This window comes from Protopterus annectens, chromosome 4.part0, assembly GCF_019279795.1.
Source record: "Protopterus annectens isolate FY-2018-M chromosome 4.part0, PAN1.0, whole genome shotgun sequence".
NCBI lineage: Eukaryota > Metazoa > Chordata > Ceratodontiformes > Protopteridae > Protopterus > Protopterus annectens.
This window is the reverse complement of record NC_056733.1, coordinates 879,544,997-879,558,513: the sequence shown is the minus strand read 5'-3', so window position 1 is coordinate 879,558,513 and position 13,517 is coordinate 879,544,997. Positions and strand designations below refer to the sequence as shown.

The 13,517-nt window shown below is 40.5% G+C and overlaps 1 protein-coding gene across 1 annotated transcript in view; it reads right to left on the bottom strand.

Moving 5' to 3' along the window:
- Window positions 1–13,517, bottom strand: part of SMPD4 (sphingomyelin phosphodiesterase 4) — a 1,415,848-nt gene that overhangs the window by 1,102,600 nt on the left and 299,731 nt on the right. The window contains exons 5-8 of the mRNA XM_044068837.1: window positions 10,254–10,290; window positions 6,606–6,628; window positions 6,183–6,195; window positions 742–817 (exon numbers count right to left, since the gene is read on the bottom strand). Coding sequence (XP_043924772.1) covers window positions 742–817; window positions 6,183–6,195; window positions 6,606–6,628; window positions 10,254–10,290 — 149 coding nt within the window. The remainder of the gene's footprint in view (window positions 1–741; window positions 818–6,182; window positions 6,196–6,605; window positions 6,629–10,253; window positions 10,291–13,517) is intronic.

The following is a 13,517-nucleotide window of genomic DNA, read 5'->3' as shown; positions in this document are numbered from 1 at the left end:
CTTAATATAAACGAGCTTTATTATTAAAGAAAAAAAATCACTGCATGCAAAATCTCAGAAACAATGTCCAGCACTGCACAGAGCTAAAACTAAAGGATATGACATACTCAGACACAGTCAATACAGCCTATCTACTAGTGGACATGTAGTTCAGACTTTGCCCTCTCCCTGTATTCCCAAATCACATAACTGCATATATACCTCCACCCCAAATCTCCCAAAAAGAAGCCCTCAAGGCATTATCCAAGGCCAAGAGCACTTACTTCATTGGGGCCGGTTATCATACTGGGGCTACCTTCAGCCTGAACCATGACAAGTCAGACCCCCTGCAGATGCAATAGAAACAGCAGCATAAACTGAAGATACAAAGTAAAACAGGTAGTTCAACACATACCTTGTTGCTTGTGCATAACTTTTACATGCATACACAAAATACGGTTTGTCTTTTACAAGGAGCAAGAACAGGGCCCTTTCACTAATCACCCCATTTCTAAATGGACATGGGAAAGAAGCATTCACAGCAGCAGTTCACAAAAGCAAACATGCCAGCTGATAACCACGGAGTGGCGAGCTTCCTGAGGTCTTATCACTGCCTCGTACTCGTAAATGACATGCATGTAAGAAGGAAAAAAGTAATTCCATCACAGAAAAGAGTACATCAAAGAGTGAGGTGCCCTCTGCAAACAAGAGTGTACTTTAAAGCACACTTACTACAAATATTAAAACTCATACTTTACCTACCGGCAGAAAGCTGACTGGGAACTCGTATCTGTACTCCTCAGCTTGCAGTCTGTACACTAATTTCATCATTGGCCCACTGAAGGGAGAAAAAAAAAATGTCAGCAACAAAACACTAAATGCTTTTTCAGTGGTCTCTTAAACCATTAAAAGTTTTACTCCCACTCAGTAAACAATACAAACTTTAGATACCCTTTGACTCTAGGGTGCAAGCAAACACCATATAGTGATGTCAAAACCAGAATAAAACACCACAAAGTTATTCTATGACAAAAGGTCACATGAACTCTGGCTACTATGTCAAAGGAGGTCACAATGCGTATTAAAGGCCCAGTACGAAGCACCTTCAAACTCCTGCATGTTTTCAGGGTCACTAAAGCAAAAGCAGATCAGCACTGCTTGTAGAACATGTGCAGCCTTCAATAACTAATGAATAAAGAATTAGTAACATACCTCGGATCGTCCAGAAGCCAACAAACGAGTGAAAGTGAAGACTAATGCAAGTGAAAGTGGATGAGCTGAATTTATACAGAAATGTTTTAAAATATACCAGCTGCAAGATAAAGACTATAAGCAGAGACTTGGGCTTAACTTCCAGCTAAGCCTTAGGTGTACAGATTATAATACAGTGATATCAAAACTTGTATGCCCAAAGGAAATTACACATATGACCAAGAATCTTCTTCCTTTTTTTCGGCTTTTCCCGGTCAGGGGTCGCCACAGCGGATCACATGCCAGCTCATGATTGGCAGTGGAGTTTTACAGTGTCGAGTTGCCAACCTCCTACAGAAGGGGCACACAGGCCTAGGGCCAAATTTTAGTGTGTCCAATCCACCTACAGCATGTCTTTGGGATGTGGGAGGAAACCGGAGCACCCGGAGGAAACCCACGAGACCACAGGAAGGACATGCAGACTCCGCACAGAAGGCACCCCAGCCGAGAATCTAACCGGATAACCTCTTGCTGTGAGGCGGCAAAGGTAACTGCTGCACCACTGTGGCCACCCTACACATATGACCAAGAATAAAAAATAAATAAATAAAAAAAACTCCCACAATAAGACCCCCACACAACAGTAAGCCAGAACACTCCACCAAAAAATATTCAAATAATAAACAAAGAAATTGTGGTGAAGAAGTCACAAGGTTCCTGAAGGCAAAGTATAAAAAAAAGTTAAGTGCTTTCATCCACAAGAAAGTAACTGGACTTCATCAGGATACTCCACTAATCACATCAGGTTTAAATACAAAATGCCAATGAATCATGTGACCAAGCACTTGGTACATAATTATATCAGAAAGCACCTGCTTATTTGGTAAAACAAACAAAACCCCAAACTCAAAAAATATGTCAATTAACTTAAAAAAAACAAATGCAAATAAATGCATGTTAAAATCATTTGTTAAAATATTAGAATAATACATGAAAAAGTGTGTACGTTCATTTTAAGCCTAGCCAATTTCCCTTTTTGTGTTTGAAATAACATAGCCCATTTAGTTATAGATTAGCCTTATATAATTATTAACCACAGGATGGTTGTTATCCCTAATAAAAAATAAATAGGATCATGCCATAGATAATTTGAGGGGACCCACGTATGGGATAAAGCATTTAGGAGCCACATCTGCCCATTAGTAGTAAAGGGGGTAGAGTCCTGGGATACATTTTATGTTTCCCACCCATAGATACTTGTGCTTGAAAATGGACAGGGAAGAATTTTGTTTAATGTGGATGGGGAGTCTATTCCACAGCAGCAGTATCCTCTGTGATATATACCTGTCCCTATGTTACTGATATCACAGAAGAGGTTTACTTCCCTAGACAGAGTATTTCTGATGCTATTTGACTTGCTGATGTATAAAACAAATATAAAGCAAACGTTTAAAAAGAGTTTCTTATTTAGCAGTACGAAGCTTAAGAACACTGCTGATAAGTGTAGGTGTTGATGCTGTATTTTAGCCTGAGTTGCCACTGTAGCTCTTTATACTTTGTTAATGTCTTCCATGGGACACCCTTTGGGTTTTTGGTAACTTTCTCCAAAACTGTAAATAAAAATTTCTCCTTAGTGGGATAGGCCAGAGTGTGTTTAAATAGAACATTCTTATCATAACCCTTCCTTATGTCATAATAGTGCTCATAAACCCTCTTAAATAGCGCCCTTTCAGGTTTTTCCTACATAAAATGATTTATAGCGGACCCTTATTGCTACATATACTACACCACTAGCTCTACAATCACACCCCTTTAGAAGCACTATATTTTTACCCTCTATGTTTATACTCTCACCCTCAGAAATAAATTGACACCGATTACAGTCACCACATTTTGAAGTGCAAACTGGGTGAAGTTATTGGTATCATTTACTGAAGACATTTTTGTTTCTAAAATGATGGCCCTTGTATATACAAATTTAGGTCTTTCACCTTGGCCTTCAATAATACACCAGTTCTTACAAATGATATTCTTAATGTGATAAATGTCCTAGAAAATATATCATATAGATAATTGTTTTGGAGCCAAACATCTATCTAGGTCTTTTCCTAACAAAACTGAAACTTTTGTATCCCTCCCTTTAGACACCTCAGTTATAATATATAAATATGTATTTTTAATATTTGATAGTTTTATTATTGAACAATTCTGAGGGGCAACCTCTGTCTTTAAACATGCCCATCAATTTGTTCCATTTATCTCCAAACTTAGTATAATTCAATATCCTTCCAGCCAGACGTACAACTTCTTCCTTGACTAAGCTTTTTTTTCCTGAGCCAAGGGGTTTAAAGTGTTAAAATAAAGGTAAGAATTGAAAAAGGTGGGTTTCCTATAAATATCATAAGTAAATCCACCCTCACACCTTTAGAAAACATTAGATCCAAATAGTTGATATATAAGTTACGTACATAAGTTGATATAAAGGTTGCTGCGTACATTTCAAATAAGTTAGCACCGCAACCACATCTTAATAATTCATGAAGCTTTTCATGTGTATAATTCCACAAGATGCAAATACCAACAAATTATTGCACATAAAGCCTCTAGCTGGAAGCAAATGTCAAGTACAAATTTCTGTTCTCAGCTCAGTATAACCAGGTTGGCATATATAGCGGCTCAGACAACCCCCATAACCACACCACTGGTCTGCTTGAAAAAAATCACCATCAAAAATGGTGAAATTTAAGCATTTAAACTTTACTAAAATACTAATATTACACAACTAAGATGCATGTCCTCCAAAAAATATTTGTAGAATATTGTTCAAGTGACACTGTTTATACAAAGTGCTGCTTTTATAAATGAAAAGCAATTTCTAAGATGGAGAGAGAACATTTCACTAACTCCATAGAAATGCACAGATTGAATGGCAGAATGTACATATACCAAGTCGAAAACGCCATTTTCCAGACTATCACCTTTTCTCCAAGGTATGGCAATGCTGGCGTTGGTATACACAAGTTTGTTGGATGGGGTGGGATGTAGGAGGAGCTTATTTCCCTTGGTAAAAGTGGTTTTAAAGATGAGAATGATTTGAGATTCACTCTTCTCTGCGTTCTTGGTCTTCTTTTTGCGACTTTTTGGCACTCTGCATTTAGAGTGCCAGTGTTTAAATAGGGAGCCTGCACTGCATTTACAAATAAAAAGCCAGCTTTCTAAAATATATTTCATTAACTCCAAACTACAATGATCTCAAAGTTGGTATACATAAGTAAAACAGCTTTCTCCAAATAAAATAGAAGTACCTTTTACATTGGGTGTGTCTTCTGGCTGGCTACTATCTAGTTCACTCTTTTACTTATGCTCAACAATATAAACTGAATGCCAATTTAATAATCTGATCCACAACCAAGATCTTTAAATCTTTAATTCTTCTAGAATATCCCTGGCTGCTGTCTGCTCCTGCCTAAGCACCTTTTTGCCTCTGTACCCTGCTTTCCACTGTGATGTTCCAGATATAGTCTCTAAGAGCCTACCTACCTGATGACAAAGGACCCTATCCAATTCTGCGGTCTCATCTAAACAGGCTTTTTTTGCCCTGCACCATCTCTCAAGGAAGCATGCAAGTATGTGGTTGACTAAGTCCTGATTGCAAAACTGACTACTGTCTATTACTTGCTTCAGGGGTTATAAAGTAAGCTATGAGCCTGAACAGCCAAGCAGCCTTTACTCCCCCTTCCTATCTACCCTGTATCCAACTAACCTCCTCTACTTCATATTAACCCCCCCTTTTGCTATCACTCCGTCCCTGGTTCTAAACCAGCTAGCTCCCTACATACTTACCTGCTATACTAGATCTGCCCACTAGGTGGCACCCTTATCCCAACTCTTATCTCCTGCTTTATCCTCCTGGATTTTCTGCTGTAATTACACTAATTCCCCTTAGGTCTTAGACCTGCTTCTATTTTCTCACTCACCCTTTACTGCAACTGTATACTCTCACCTGTTCTTTTTTTAATCTCATAGACTCCTGATATACCTCTGATCTTTCCCACTCCTGACCCACCTACTTGCCTTCAGCTATCAGCATTGCTTATAGTTTATTCTCTAGATTCTCCTTCACTTGTCTCTACCCGCTCGGTTCGCCCTGTGGGCTCCCTCCGCTCCCCTACCCTACCCCCAATTCCCACCCACCCCCAAGGGTCCTACTCTTATACCATCTAACCACACCCTTTCCCTCTTACACTAATCATAGCCCTTCCCATTAATTAACATCAATTTCCCTAGATTCTCCTTCACTTGTCTCTACCCGCTCCGTTCGCCCTGTGGGCTCCCTCCATCCCCTACCCTACCCCCAATTCCCACCCACCCCCAGGGGTCCTACTCTTATACCATCTAACCACACCCTTTCCCTCTTACACTAATCATAGCCCCTCCCATTAATTAACATAAATTTCCCTACTTTCAATTACCACTTCCAATTTCTCCTACCACACCCTACACCTATTTCATTCCACACTTAGCATACCTCCAAACCTACAACTAGAACCTAACAACTTACCCTGACAGATGCATATGCTAGCCTTCTCAATCCTCTTACAGAAGTTACTCATACTTACACTTCTACCACCCTAACTTTAGCTTACCTGCTAACCTCCTATGAACACCCAATATATCCACACATTCTCCACCCCAACACACTATCTACCTCTCCTTCTCTACTTATTCTCACTAGCCATGTTAACATAACATCCACACCTAGCTATCTACCAGCAAAATTCCATAGGATTACCCACATTATTTTTAATTTATTTATTTATTTAACATTTGTTGACCGGGAAAGTCCGACTAGGTTCCACAGATCCTGTTTTCAGCGGAGGCCCAGGGAGAAATGCTCCAGAATTAGATACGACTCTCCCAAGCCCAGAAAGTCTCTAACTCTATACAAGTTCCCAAATCTTAGACTTCAAACACTACGCCTCTTTTTGAAAGATGGTGACATTCATCCAAACCCAGGCCCTATAACTGCTACTACCACTCAACTCCACAACCTCAACACCCATCCTATCCATTCATTTACTAAACCAATTAACTCACTGTTATTATCTCACCTCAACATACGTAGCCTTAATAACAAAGTTGCACAACTCCATGATCTCCTAGAAGTCTACTCCTTTGACATTCTTTAACAAACTTGGTTAAAACCTTCAAGTAAAATCAATGAAGTCATCCCACCCGGTTATAATATTTTGCGACTTGACCGCACAACCAAAAAGGGTGGCAGTGTAGCAATCCTTTTTAAATCCGGCCGACAGATTACTACCTTCGACTATATACCACCTCAAATCTCCAACGCTGAAATTCTTTTTACCAAGTTTCAACTTAAATTCAAATCCATTTAAATTACCTGTACCTATCTTCCTCCTGGTAATAACATTGCCACAATAGAGAATATCCTCTGTTGGCTATCTCAGAATTTGCCTCAAGAAACCATAATCCTAGGTGATTTTAACATTGATTGGAAGTGTTTGAGCAGTTGTCACCCTACAAGCCATATAAACCTATTTGGTTTTTCACAAACCATTACTTCCCCTACCAGGATAAACAAGCCTAATAAGAAAGAAAGTACCTTAGATTGGATAAATAGTCATCTCCAGACATATGAATCTGGTACCCTCCCTGATGTAAGTGACCACTCACTAACCTACATCATCAGGCATAAAACCAATCTACCTAACCCAACCATATCTACAACAATTAGAACCAAGAAAAACTTCAACCCTGATCTCTTCCAAAGGGAACTAAGAGCATGCAACTGGTATCCCTTAAAAAAACTCCCACTGGAGGAAGCTGTCAATTACTTTAACTCTAACTTCTTAGCCATCTAGACCACCATTCCCCAACGAGCTCTATAAGAATGAGAACTAAATCTGCCCCATGGCTTTCAAAAGAAACCAGGCAAAAAAAACAAACTCAGAAATAAATACTGGAACAAATCACGATCATCTAAAAACCCAGGAGATCAACAAAACTTCAAGCAACTAAGAAACGAAACTAAAAAAGCAGTACTGTCCGACAAAAGAAACTACCTACAATTCCAACAGACCCACCATAATCAACCACAAAAGTTCTGGGCAAGTATTAATCAATTATTACACCCAGGTCAATCCATCACACCGAACCCACAAGGCACAGACCAAGAGAATCCTAAACAGACTGCTAATACCATTAATACCTATTTCACTGAGGTCATTCAAAACCTTGCCAGTCAGCTATCCACTCAGGACTTGCCTATATCCAACTATATCACTAACCCCCCCCCTCCATTTCTCTTCCAACCAGTCCCATCTACATATATTCTTGCCCTCATCCAAAAACTTAAACCATGCACTCCTTCAGCTGACCAGATACCCACTGAATACCTACAAAAGGCAGCCAAATCTATTGCCTACCCCATTTCCATTCTTATCAATAGAACAATCACGGAAGGATGCATCCCTAGCATATGGAAGGTCTCCCATATTATCCCCCTTCATAAGGGAGATAACTCCACTGAACTCTCCAATGACTGTCCCATTGCCCTACTGCCTCCCCTAGCAAAGATCATGGAAAAATGCATCCATAAACAATTGCTAGACCACCTAATCCATAATAACTTACTTTCCAACTCTTAACATGGTTTCAGACCCTCACACAGCACTACTACTGCCCTTTCAGACCCTCACACAGCACTACTACTACTGCCCTTTCAGACCCTCACACAGCACTACTACTACCGCCCTTTCAGACCCTCACACAGCACTACTGCTGCCCTTTCAGACCCTCACACAGCACTACTACTGCCCTTTCAGACCCTCACACAGCACTACTACTGCCCTTTCAGACCCTCACACAGCACTACTACTGCCCTTCTTTCCTTCATTCACTGTATAAACAAAAACCAAAATCTTAATATGCTTTCCTCTGCACTGTTTATAGATCTGTCTAAGGCGTTCGATATGGTAAATCACCAAATACTTATAAAAATCCTCAAATCTCTGTCACTAGATGCATTAGCTATAAAATGGTTCCAATCCTATCTGGATAACAGACAACAGGCCGTGCTATGGCATAATAATCTATCTACCCATCAACATAGGGGTCCCCCCAAGGGTCTAATTTAGGACCTCTCCTATTTTCTATATTTATCAACGACCTTCACCTAGCAATCCCCCAAGCTACATGCATATAATATGCTGATGATTCGACACTTATATGCTCAGCCACATCAAAATCTGAACTTCACTCCCCTTAACCAAAAGGTTTTTAACACAGTTGAACTATGGTTTACTAGACATTGTCTCCTTCTAAACCCCACAAAAACTAAACTCCTCCTTTTCACTCCTACTTGTAAGTCCCCCCCAATAGACTTCACAGTAACATCCAGTAACAGTACTCATATATCCCCAGACCCAACTACCAAACTAATTGGTATCACCATAGATAACAACCTTAACTTTGACACCCATATTAATAATACCTAAAATCTGTTAATAGAAAACCGGGCTCTCGCTACAGGATCAAGCCCTTTCTGTCTCCTGCAGCAAGAATAACTATTGCTCACACTCACCTAATTTCTACTCTCCTCAATGACTCATCCATATACACTAATCTCTCTAAAAACAACCTTAATAAAATGGAAAATGCCTACAATAGCATAGCTAGATTTGCTACAGGTAAACCTTTCAGAACCCACCACTGTATTAACCTAAAGCAACTAGCATGGCTTGAATTACAAAATTAGCTTAAATTCCACCAACTTTCCATTGCCCATAAAACCCTTTACCATCCTACCAATACCCCTATACTATCTACCCTCATTATCCCCTACAACAATCTAAAGACCTTACGTTCATCACATAGACTTCAGGTAAATATTTGTAAGTCAAACAACAGGGCTGCAGACTCTCTTTCCTCTAATGCTGTTGGAAAATCCTGGAACCTTCTTCCTAACAAACTTTCCTCAGTTCCCTCTATAACACTCTTTAAAAACAAACTTTTTCTCAGAACACACTGGTTGTGCACCTGTACCAAACCACTGATCTACCACCTTTATTGCTTGGATCTACCTACTCTCCTTCTCAATATTTTTGTTCCTTTTCTTAACAACTGACGTGGACCTTTCTAGATTTTTTTTACTTACATCCTCTTACTTTCTTTAAGCAGACTAGTTATTAACTCTTATACTGATTATTACAGCTCCAACGTTTTGTTTTCCTTCTTTATGTCAACCTGTTTACTACTATATTATCTAACTCAGCTGCTATCTTTTTATATGTTGTATTGCAACTACATTTGTATTGTATTAAGTGTATTTGAATATTTAGCACTACGCTATGAACAAACGACCACTGTGATTATTCCCTGTATTTTTTTTCTTGCAATGTTTAACATACAAATTAATCTTTGTATAATGTGATTATATTTTTAGTTCCTCGGAGCTTATCTCCACGGGCCTCTTCTGAAAATGGGCATATATCCAGTTAGACTAGCCCAGTCAACAAATGTAAAATAAAAAAATAAACAAACAACCAAACAACAATGGCATTTTTCCATACAATCTGAAACTTAAATTAAAAAAGAAATAAAACAACATACTGACTGAAAGAATAAGGTAATCACAGAACATACAATTTGTGAGATGTGATAAACAGGGAAAAAACACTGCTGGCTCCATGCTGCTGCACATCAGAAACCTTCTGCTCTCATATTTAATCATCATCATAATATCACAAATACTATTCCCGCAATTTTCTACATGGGGTCGAGGAATCGTGTTAACTGTCACATCTCTCTCTCGATTCAATGTCACACTCCTGACTTCTTCGACATTCCTGCCGGACTGTCGCAGATCTTCTCTCACACAATCCATTCACCTCTTTGCTTGACGTCCTCATTTCCTCATTCCTGCTTCCTGTCGGTCCCCAGTCTTCTTCACCAGCTTGTCTTCTGCACGAGTCCAAACCACCGTAATCTTTTCTCTGATCTTTTCTGCAATTGGAGTTACTTTGGCTTCTACTCTCATGTCCTCATTTCTGTCTCACAATGGGCATTCTACCATCCCTCTCATGCATTTCATTTCTATCACCTCTAGTTTCCTCATCTGCTCTGCCTTTACTGCCCGGGTTTCTGTACCATACAGAAGTTCTGGTCACACCATTGTCTTGTATACCCTTTTCAGCTTTTTTGACATACTTCTGTCATTCACTACACCTGAAACTCAGTCCCATTTGGCTGCAGCCCCTACGATTCTGGCTTTGAACTCTTCAGTTTTCCCTTCTCCTCAGCCACCCCTCACAGATACATGAAGGTATTAACCTGTTCCACTATCTTCCCTTTTATCTCTATTCTCAGCTTCTTCTAATTTCCCCAATTTGCTGCCATTACCACTGTCTTAGCTGTACTCAGTTTCATCCCATGTGCATTCAGTTTTGCATTCCATTCCTCTATCCTTTGCTGAAGCTATTGCTCAGAGTCTGCCTGTAATACCACACCGTCTGCATACAGCAACTTTGTTGAACTGCCCCCTAATGTAGTCCATCACCAGTATGAACAAGCAGTGGGCTCAGAGGTGAACACTGCACACCCACTCCCACTGTGAACCCCTCTGTGAGGCCCAACACTGTTCATACTTGTGTCACTGGGTCCTTGTACATAACCTGCACTAATTCTATCAATACTTCTGGGACTTCAAACCACTGCAGTACTGCCCAAATCAGGTTTCTTGGGTCTTTGTCATGCTTTCTCCAAGTCTAGAAATGCCCATTTGGAATCTTTTCTCATATCTAGCTTCTTCTCAACTACCTGTCTCACTGCAAATATTTAGTCAGTTGTGCTGCATCCTGATCTGAATCCGAACTGCTCACCTCCCATCTTACTTTCTACTACTCTGTGTATCCATTTATCAATCACCGTCTCAAGAACATTCATGCAATATGAATGGAGTTTGATACCTCTGTACTGCCCACAGTTGTGGATGTCCCCTTTGTTCTTGTACACTGGCATGAGTTTGATTAATTTCCAGTCATATGGGACATGCCTTTCCATCCACACTGCTATGAAAAACCTTAGGAGCCATTTCTTCCCTATCACACCCAGCATCATTATCATGTGTGTTGTGACTTCATCTGAGCATGCTGCTTTCCATGACTTAATTTTCCTTAGTGCTGTTCTTACTTCTTCTAGGATGTGCTGCTCTTCGTCTCTCATTGTAAGCTGTGTCTGGGGTAGCACAACCTCTGGGAGGTTTTCCTTCATTCAGAAGCTACTGGAAGTACTCCTTCCATCTGACTTTGATGTCCTGTGGACTTAGTGAGCAGGCTGTTACCAGCATCCCTATGAAGGGTGACTATCTTCTTTATCTTTGTCTTGCAACCTGATTTAGCTTCTTTGTGCCTCTACAAACACCTTCTAGGAGTTGGTACAGTGCTTCTGATGCCCTGTTCTTTGTTATTAAAGCTTCTTTCTTAGCTTTTTTGCTAACAAACCAGTATTCCTTCCTAGCCTGGTCAAGTTTTTTTTCCATCTCTCACATTTTCCTGCCCCTCCTTTTTTCTTTTCATGACTTTCAACACTTAAGCATTCCTCCACTAGCTTTCCTTAAGTACCTTACTAACATACCTGGCTCGGCCACATATCTATTCTGTAATACTCACACATGCTGTTTTGAAGTCCTGCATCCTTTAACTTCACCTATTTCCTCTTCTTGGGGTGCGAGAGCCCTGAGTAATTCATTCAAGTGTTGCAATTTCTTTCCAGTCAACTTCCAGGTTTTCAGTCTGGTCTCCGATGACCTTACAGCCTACTCTGACCACTGCTTACAGCGGACTGTGGCAACAAGTTTCTGATGCTGCAGACTGTTTCACTGGGGATGACTTGCAATTACTGATTCTCTCTCAGTGCCCTCTCCTTATTTGGAGGAAGTCTCCCCAACTTCAATGTTGACCACTCCTGTATGTGTTCCTGTCACTGCCTCCCTTTCTGAACCATGTGCCAGACAAGTCTAAAATGACCTCTCCTTTATTCCTGTTGCTCCATCCATGCGGACTCGGACAGTTCTCATATCTTGTTCTGTCTGTCCCAATATGTGCATTCAGACTGCCTATTATCAACACTAATTAACACTGTTCTGCATTTTCTAGCAGCAACTGCTGTCTGAATGGACACTTTTCCTCACCATCACAACCCTGCTGTGGGGCATAGGCTGAGATAATGAATACTGGCCTATCATTATACTGGCATCTGATTGTGATGAGTCTCATTAAATCTGATGACATCCCTCACTGCATCCTGAAGCCTCTCACCACAATTCCACACTATTTTGCCAAGTGGCTTAATTGCACTGCCCTATCATCATCTTTCTTGGTTACACAGAATGTCCAGCTTCCTCTGTACCAACATGTCATCCACTTCCATGCTGCGCCCTATCAGTGAACTTACATTGACTGTAGCAATTACTAGACCATGTTTGGCAGGTTGATTTGGTTTACATCCAGCTTTCGCTCAACAGAACTATCCCAAGTAACACAGGCTAGGCAACTGAACACAGTCCAGTCAGCAGCTTAGACTCAAAGCTGGTGGGCACACAATGGCCAATAGGGGCATATACACCCCTCCAACCATTAGTATATGTCCCTGGTGTAGCTTGGAGTATGCCAAGTCCTCAACTCACTTACCACCAGCAAATAGCCATACCCACTTGGTGACATTAGTCAACATGACCGAATCACCTAGAGCCATATTTGACAGCGGTGACTGGTTAGCCCTGTCACTGCACACAGTCTGTGATCCATGTTCTCTTATCTTGAGGATACTGCGCACCACAGTGCATGCCCAAACCTGTTGGTCTGTACAACTCATCCCATATTGAGCACAACACAGACTCTGTGCTGCTGCCTGCACCACCATCCACTGGTGAGTTTGAGATGGAAACACTAAGCATGTTTTTGGAGGTGGGAAGAACCCCAAAGAAACCCAGGGAGAAAATGCAAACTCCAGACAGGCACTGGCCAGAGGTCAGGATCGAACTTTGTACCTTGGCATCAGAGGCAAAAAACAATCATTACGTAAACTGGCCTCATATTTAATGCTCACTTATAAAAACCTACCTAAAACAAAGAAATGTTTAACCAAAGGGACCCTTCTAAAAGCTTTCAGAAAGGGCTAATGAAGGAAAGTCATAACTAACAGGGAGGAGAAGGGAAATTCACATAATGTAAGCTCTTCTTTCATTCTGGTAATGAGACTTCAAGTACTGATTTCATACAAATATATATGCCAGTGTGTGTGTGTGTCTGCAATATATATAT